Raw genomic sequence first — 8573 nt, forward strand, 5'->3', positions numbered from 1 at the left:
GCGGTACAGGAGGCTGAATATGGGCGTGATGCAGTACTGGAGAATGGATATGTGGCTGCTGTGGGCCGAAACGTTGCTGTAGCCCATTGTCTGGAAGCGTGCTCGGTTGTGCTGGAGTGGAAGCATTGTGCCCATATATGTATGTGGGTAGAGCAGGTACACAGCAAATTTGGAAGTGTTCATTCAACTCCTAGGGAGTTGAATTTAACACTTTCAAAGTGTCTATATAGGTCCCCTCTAGATCGAGTTAAAATAACACTTTTAAAAGTGTTAAACAGTGTAGAGTTAAAACAACACTCTCAGGAGTAGAAATTTAACACATATCAGTGTTGAATTTACCTAACACTAGAGTATAGTGTCAAAAGTTAACACCATCTCTGTGTTAATTCAACACTGAATAAGGTTAAAAATATATTAACTCGATGGAAAGTGTTAAATATAGCTCAACATATAAAACTGATTTTTTTAAATACTACTGGTAGTCAATTAATAATCCCATTAATAATTCCCAAATTCACTTCCAAAAACAAAGGACACCACTTGAAGTTATGAAAAGAAAACAACACATGTTGCAGTTTGAATCCACTTGTATTTTAAACAACAACAACAGAAGTCATACAATGTGACAATGTGGCACAATGTATGTTTTTTCACACATCTCATTAGAAAACTGCTTGTCATAGGGTCTGTAATAATGCAAGTCCTTAACTGGAAAAACAGAAAATGAATCTGCTCGCTCATTGATACAGTATGCATGAAAATGATCATCAAAATAAAGTGTGTCCACTCTGCAAGTCAAAAGGAAAGCTTGCTCATCATGTACAATGATGTTGGTGACTTTTCTGAAAATAGGAATTTCTGTTGTTGTTCCAGTACAAACAAACATACCAATCTGATATTCTTTCCCATAGTTTTTTACCCAATTAGTGGTCAACACTTCAGAGTATGTGCATACATTAAAAGCAGAACTTAAAACGTCACCTCCATCCAAGCTATTAATAATTTTTGTCTTCACTGGACCATACTCAAATCTTTGAAAATCAAAATTCTCCCAGTAGTAAGCTAGCTGTCTCTGGTGTTGCTTAACCAATGTTTTTGTGATATTTTTGAAGTTTTTCACTGATCTTTTGAAAAAATTATGTTTGGCCTCAAATCTCATGCACCATACATGAAGAAGTGGACCTATTTTTCTTATACAAAATGGATAATGTAGCATAAAATGATGCTTTGGAATCAATCTTTTATGTGGAAACAAAGATCTAAATAGCTTGTGGTGGTCCTTAATCAAGTGCTTCAAATAGTAAGTCATACCTTTAGTTACAATGGGTGAAAACACAATATTTACTATCTGAATCAAGAGGAGCAACAGATTCCAGTAACAGTCATTTCTTATAATAAGAGGAGCATTTCTCACAAGACACCACAAATGAATTGCATTTAGTCCAAGATCCTTGCTAGCCTCATCCATTTTCAACCCACTTGGCCTTTTTTTTCTCTCAATATAACCGTAGTTGAAACTTTGAATCCTCTGTGACAATGATTCCAAAGAAAGATACTTCTGCTTGACAAGGTACTGAAAGACAAGTTTGAGTTCGTACTGTACTACACCTTCAAGTAAATCGTGCATTATGTCAACTGCGTAGTTGTCAGAGGTGTGGTAAAAATGCAACATATTGATTAAGCATGTCTTTTTGACACCAAATGTTGAAAGCAATGTAGGATCTTCCTGTAGAGCTTCACAATGTTCTGCATGGATTTCTTTTGTACGAAAAATCATACCAGGGTCATCTTCAGTAAAGACGGACTGTGACTCATTCTTACTTATCAAACAAAATCTACAGAAATATGTAGCACTGAAGGACTCAACAAAACCAAACAGTCCATGTAAACCAAGGTTGTCACCTGTTACTTGTATAACAGAACCAAGCAATGGTGAGTCTGAGAAAGGCACCTCAATTCCTTGAGTTTCAAGATTTTTAAGATCATCAACAAGTGGCTTTAGGATGTCATCAAAGCCATACGTTTTCAGGTCTTGTGAGTGAAAAAGACATATATAACATGTATATTCATCAACACAGAATTATATTTTGGAGGGAGGTTCCTCAAGATAAAGTAAATACAACCAAGTTTGTGAATCCCTTTCTTTGAACCTAAAGGGTTTGCTGTCTCAAACTCATCAAAATAGAGTTGAATCTGTAGAGCATGTTTTTTCTGGGAAAACAAAATGTTACTTTTGAAGTATGAACCATCACATATGTCCTTATAAATGCCTTCTTCGTGACGATTGGCTTTCAAAAAACTTTCACATAATTCAGAATTCCTGAACATAGACTCCTAGTATTGGTGTATACACAAATGTATCTGTTACAGGGACCTGACTGTAAAGTCCTGTTGTTCGATCTCTGCGAACATCAAACCGCACCCCAGGAACATACTCAACAGGTTCAACAATTTCCCACTTCTCCTCAAAGAACTTCTGTCTTTTGACTCTAGTGTTCAAGGTTGAAAGGGGATTTTTTAGTTGATCAAAACATTTTTCCATTTTCTTTTCCAAATCTGTGCCTTGAATTTCTGAAGTAAAGCTGAGAACTGCCTCTCTTACTTCCCTATGAATGTCATTAACAAGTTCCTCCATGGAACCCACAATTGCTTGGACTGTGCTCTCAGCAACACTCGATGCTTGCAACTGTGCAACAACAGAGGCACACCTGTTTAACATCAGCTCCCTGACTCTTGGACTTTCTTTGGCACTTCCCACATCAATGTTAAAAATGGTAGTTTGGATGAATGTATAGAAGTTGTAGAGCGATTCGTGGTAGTTGACACTGAAGATAAAATGGGCCTTTAAGAGCTCATCAAAAGCTGCCAAGGAGGTCTGTGCCTTGCAAGGGATGGTCTTGTGATCAATGATGATGTAGTATCTTTGGATGTTGTTCTCACCAACACACAGGAGGAAGGGCTGTCCCGGTTCTACACCACCAAGGAAGGTTTCAACACTGGCTCCCATCTTTGACAAAATGTAAAGAGAAATAATAAAAATCATGAAATATAGAACAGCTACATTCAAATAGCTAACAAAGCCAATAAGAAAATGCTTCAACACAAGAAGTAGGATCATCTGAATAAATGCATAAATACAGTACGATTTGCATACCTGTAAATATCTCACAACATGGTCCACAGCTTGACATGAGCTGATTTTTGCGCACTTCTTGTGGCCTTTGGAGGTAGGTGGAAGAAGGTGAAGCAACAGTAGAATGCTTGACAGGTCACTGTCCCAGCCTAGGGGAAAAATAGTAGACACATTCAGATAATACATAACTCATATTTTAAAGAGAAGAGAGCCAAAGTAACCAGACTCACCTTTATCGTGCTGCGCAGACAAGAGCTCTTCAATGTGCTCATTAGAAGTCAGTTTTCTGCACTCTGTCAGGATCCTAGGTTTGAAAAAAGTAGGCCATTTTGCCAAAAATCTGCCTGACACCTCCTCTCCAAACATCATGGTGAAGTCTTGGTCAATCTACAGAAGAATATACATTTTTATACTATTTCAGGTTAAAAGTGATAATTCACTTAATAATAATAATAACAACAAGTAGTCTTACCAAACCAGTGATGTTAAGAAATCGTGGGAAGACATCCAACACTGTTGAAGAGCACTGTTGATCTTGAACTAGTGTTTGACGATATTGAAACGTGGCCCTCATCTTCTCGTTGACTGCCGATTCATCCGTAGAATGTTTCAAAAAGGATATTGCTTCATGACACTCCTCACCAAGCAGCTGCTTATCAATGCAGGGAACCTCTCTCTTTCTCTTTGGACTATCTTGATAGGCTGTGCTGGTGGAGGATCTCCGGGACTGAGCTGCAGAGTTGCGCTGAACAGTTTTTATTCTCCAGGCCAAGTAGCCAGATCCACTCTGTTGGTCATAGAAGTGCTCCTGTGATAGTAAAAATATGACATTATAGAGCAAGTTCAGAACACTGCATAAACTGACATAAAATATTGTCATATAAAATTTACATATCCATTGTCTGAGTACGGATCTCTGAGGCTGGGAAATAGAGAGATGATGCCCAAAGCATATTTAGTCCTCACAGAGACTGGTGGGATCATTCTGAAAGATAAACATGACATTACTACAAGTCTATCAGCAGTTAAAGGAGACAAATTCTATCGTTATTTGCTTCAATGAGTTGTAGTCGCTCTCTAATTGTCAGTTTTCATGTCATGTTTTAGCTATTTGATGTGTATTTTCATCACAGAATATATTAAAGAAATTGTTTTACTGATATGCAATGTCCTAAAATGAATGTGCTCTTTTAAAACATTTAAAAGTATAAATATTGATGTCTTACCCATGAATTTCAACCATGTTAGCCACAAGAAGGTTTACCAAACGTCTTCTTGTGCCATCTGTCAATGTTCTCAGTTTATCATATTCATCCAAAATCACTTGTCCACCAGGTTTTGCCTGGAGAGCATTTCTCACCATCTATAAGATTAAGCATCACAAAGTCAGAATTTCCATCAATCTTCATCATCATCAAATTCAACAAACAACCCACAGTTTAACAGCAAAATATATTTTTTACTTAATATTTTGCATCATTTGTTACAAAAGCTGCACACCTCTTTAGCTGCTTCTCGTTCAGCATGTGTTGTCGTCCCTCCGTTTGTGTGAACAATCACTGTGGCATCAGATGATTCAGAGGATGCTAGCAAGGAGTCTCCAGAAACTGACACAGATGAGCTTTCTGACATGGTTGACTCCAATGAAGTAGATGATAAATCATGTTGAAGCACAACTGGAAACAGTTGGAAAAAAATTTATACACAATGTGCAAAAAATAATTAGTTACAAGTACTTATTTATGATCTCCTTCCCCAAATAGGCTGAACCTCACCTGTTGACTTCTCAGTTGTCACCCTAACAGTAAGGTTCCCTGCTTGCAAAAGATCCTCAAACACATCTGCATCGACTTCTGTCCCTGATTCATCTGTTAAGTGTAGCTCAGTCTCAAGTGGAAGATCTAGCTTCTGAATGACTGATAAAAAAATAGTATATTTAGAGCAATGAAAATTTTTTTTAACATTTTAAGTAAATCTAACTAAGTACTTGTGTAAAAAAATGTTCACAGGCCATTACAATTAGCTGCCATAAACACAACTCCATAAGACATTTATTCAACAGGTATTATAGCAACTAGTCCATTTACACAAACATTCTGGACGACATGAAAATTAATGCTAACCTTTCTGAAGAAATGTGTTGAAGTCATCATAACGACCTTCAGTCTCAGCCACTTTGACATACTTCTGCGTTTCTCCAAATCTCACCTTCACCAACATGATGCACTAATGAAGAAAAAAGATAAGGCAGCCACAATTGCCATTATTTACAGCATGTTCAAAGTGGATGTGTGGAGACAGTAACATTTTGCTTTGCTTTACTCGCATGAGATCAACTGTGGGTCTTTGATTCGCATTATATTTAGGAGTCATACCAACCAGTCCCCACCAGAACAATGGGAGCCAGCACCGTTAGGCCAATTTCAGACTAGAGCGTGGCGTGGCGGCAGCGAGACGACGGCAGTCTTAACGCCGGTTATCAGGCGGTGTGTTCTACTTGGCTTTTCACACCGGACAGTCCGCGGCCGCGGTAATTCCGCTCCAGCCCTGTCTGCATTCCCCATTCATTTCAACGGTACACCGCCGGCCGCTGCCGTCCAAATTCCGCTCGAGTTCTATTTTCCAAAAGCAGCGCGGGACGGAGGCGTCTCCCGCGCCGCTACCGCCCGACTACCGCCGCGTCGGTGTGCAAGGACAGATCTGTTTCCATGTATTTTCGCCTCCGCCGGTGAAAATAGCTTCCGTTCCGCCACGCTTTCCCGCCCTGGTCTGAAACACGGTTACTGGAGCACAGCAAGACGGCTAACAGCACCGACAACCATTAACACAAAGACTTTGACAATATAACATCGCTTGAAGATATAAACATGATAGTGACGTTATTTTTGATATGCATGGGTAGCTGCAACATTGATTAAAGTTATAAAAACTCATGGCATTGAAGACGTAATTACACATACCACCAGCTGATGGCGACGAGTATGCAACCCTGTTGCTCCACTAACAAGCTAAGGTTATTGTTTTATCACAAAAGTTAAAGTAAATAAATAAAACCAACAAATAAATGGCTCATGCTCATTAAAAGCTCGGAGTTTAGAGCAATACTTGGCGTGGCGCTGGTGTGTTATATCTCTAGGAACCTTCCAGCAGCAAAATGGCCGCCCGCCTCTCAGAGCTTGTTTGAGTTTAGCTCCTGACCAAGCAGGAGCTAAACCCCCCGGTCCAGCACACTCTACGCCCTCAATGCATTATGACGTATAAAGCGAACAATATCAAGAAAACGACATGACAGCTAAATAGGTTAACTCAGTTGACCGTCAGATTTTTCTAACAGTTTTAATGTTAGGTTAACCGGACACCTCATGTTACACCAGTTTGGCTAGCCTTAGCTTTAGCCTCTCACAAAAATTCCATTTTTTTTATTTATACCATGATATTCAAACGCATACACTTACGTTAAGCAAACCATGTATATTAGTGTACACACTTGCGAAAAGGGAAAATGAATGCAGTCATAAAAAAATATATATGCAAAAACTTACTTTGAAACGATGTCGCTCCAGACTTCATGAAACTGCTGTTACCGCTCTTGAACAAACACGTCACAGATACGTTGGAATTCTGGGAGCAACTCTGTCAGGTGTTGATTTTAAAGTCAACACCTGCTTAAATTTAACTCCTCAGAATAACACCAACTCTTTTGGGAAACTAACACTCATATCGTTGATCTAGACCAAAGAAGTGTTGAATTAACACCGTATCTTTAACAGACAACACCAACACTGAAAGTCTAACACTTTTGATTTTGCTGTGTAGCTGTGGTAATTGAGGGGTTAAATCCGATTCTTCTTCATAATGGCCATATTCTACGTGAGAGTGGTTAGCAACATATTCGCTGACTCTCTTTTGCACATTCTGTTCTTTGGGTAATGACTGAAAATCTGCCAAGCTACCACGAGAGCTTCCTTCAGCAGCAGCGGCTTCCATGACGACTGCTTTGGCAATAGCAGCCTCTGCGTCTCTGTCTTGATAGAGTGCATCCAATTCAGCTTCAAGGCGAGCTTTCTCAATTTTTAGTTCAATTTCTTTCTTGCTGTAGGTTGCTCTAGCCTTAGCTGCTTCAGCTTTTGCCCGTGCCTGTGTAGCTGCCATGCTAAGGGCTGAAGCCCGTGAGCCTTTGGTTCGGTGAGAGCCGGATACATGGGATCTAACCTCCAATGACTGTTCATCAGTGTCCTTTAGTTGCACTTCTTGCGCAGAAAGCTCTTGCTGAACCTCTTTATCTTCCTCCATCTTCTGATGAGAGGCTGCCATTTTACTGTACTGTTCTTAAAGCCAACAGCCAGCTAAACTCATCTCTTCAACAAATCCCCCAAGGAAGAGGCAGATCTTGTAGTAAGCGAGGTTTATTGAAAAGAAGGTAAAACTGAAATAAATACAAATACAGCATTTAAGTATATAATAATGTCTAAACATCAGGTAAGTATCACAAAATATCCACACAGATAGCTAGGAGAGATACATAACTAAATGCTATACTTAGCTTAGCTTCCATGCTAATAAGGTCAATGGTAAGTCACTCAAAGGAATTGCTAACATTAGCTGAGTCACACATCATTTCCAGTACAATAACTGCATTACTGTTTCCACATGAACTAACTTATTTTCCCATCAAAAGATCGCCTAAACTATTTATTCACTCACTAACTTCTTCTTTCTACAGGTAAATCAACATAAATCTACTTACTGGCAATGCCACACCAAAATGGAGAGATAAAGTTCAGCGGAGCTGAGCTGACATATGTCCTTCACCTTGAACAACTGCAAAACTGACTATTCCCAGGAACCGGAAGTGACATCATGCCCCAATCTGAGAATTACTGTGTCAAAATAAAAGTCACTATCAAAATATATTACCTATGGCATTACAATAATCAAAAATTCAGGCCACTGTAAAGGCCTCTATTTTTTGCAGCATCTCACATAACAGTGCTGGCTAAATTATATTAAAAGCACTGGAAAAATCAAATAACATGATCCTCGCAATACTGTCTGTTTTGTTCAGATGAGAGTGGACTTGCTGAAGCAGATAGATATGACATCTTCAACACAAATCCCAGAATGATAACCAAAGTGTAACGGGTTGTGAAAGGTGTTAAAGGGGAACTCCGGGGCATTTGAACCGCAATCCCATTGCTAGAGGTTGTCAAATACTGACAGTAGGACACAGACTGGTGCAAATCAGCGCTCCCTGTGCGGCGATTGCGCTGTTTGCGCAGCCTGTCATGCTAGCCAAATACGTGGTGGCTAAGGGGCAAGTGCTAAACCTTCCACGTAAAACAACAACTTGCACACTGCAGAAACGTCACACCACTTTATAAACCATCCGACAATAAAGTCACAAGCCTTACCATCAAAACCATATGCATGGTTCTCACAT

The 8573-nt window shown here is 39.4% G+C and overlaps 1 protein-coding gene across 3 annotated transcripts; it reads right to left on the reverse strand.

Annotated features, from left to right (window-relative positions):
• Nucleotides 1-569: 569 nt before the first annotated feature.
• Nucleotides 570-8333, reverse strand: LOC142370307 (uncharacterized). 3 transcript variants are annotated; one of them, XM_075452802.1, is made up of 10 exons: nucleotides 7881-8333; nucleotides 5257-7559; nucleotides 4909-5049; nucleotides 4634-4809; nucleotides 4360-4496; nucleotides 4025-4118; nucleotides 3606-3941; nucleotides 3364-3520; nucleotides 3155-3282; nucleotides 570-3007 (listed from the first exon to the last, which is right to left on the reverse strand). In XM_075452802.1, the coding sequence occupies exons 2-10, from the start codon at nucleotides 5351-5353 to the stop codon at nucleotides 2312-2314; spliced, it is 1962 nt and encodes a 653-aa protein (XP_075308917.1). In that variant the 5' UTR covers nucleotides 5354-7559; nucleotides 7881-8333; the 3' UTR covers nucleotides 570-2311. The 3 variants fall into 3 exon arrangements, with proteins under 3 accessions (XP_075308917.1, XP_075308916.1, XP_075308915.1); XM_075452801.1 differs by having other exon boundaries at nucleotides 5257-5359; nucleotides 6676-8333; XM_075452800.1 differs by having other exon boundaries at nucleotides 5257-8333.
• Nucleotides 8334-8573: the final 240 nt, after the last annotated feature.

This window comes from Odontesthes bonariensis, chromosome 20, assembly GCF_027942865.1.
Source record: "Odontesthes bonariensis isolate fOdoBon6 chromosome 20, fOdoBon6.hap1, whole genome shotgun sequence".
Lineage (NCBI taxonomy): Eukaryota > Metazoa > Chordata > Actinopteri > Atheriniformes > Atherinopsidae > Odontesthes > Odontesthes bonariensis.

Coding starts and splice junctions, on each gene's coding strand:
- LOC142370307 (XM_075452802.1), bottom strand. CDS start 5,353: ATGTTGGTGAAGGTGAGATTTGGAGAAACGCAGAAGTATGTCAAAGTG. Junction 4,497..4,633: donor AACGAGAAGCAGCTAAAGAG/GTGTGCAGCTTT, acceptor TTAATCTTATAG/ATGGTGAGAAATGCTCTCCA. Junction 3,008..3,154: donor ATGTTGTGAGATATTTACAG/GTATGCAAATCG, acceptor ATTTTGTCAAAG/ATGGGAGCCAGTGTTGAAAC.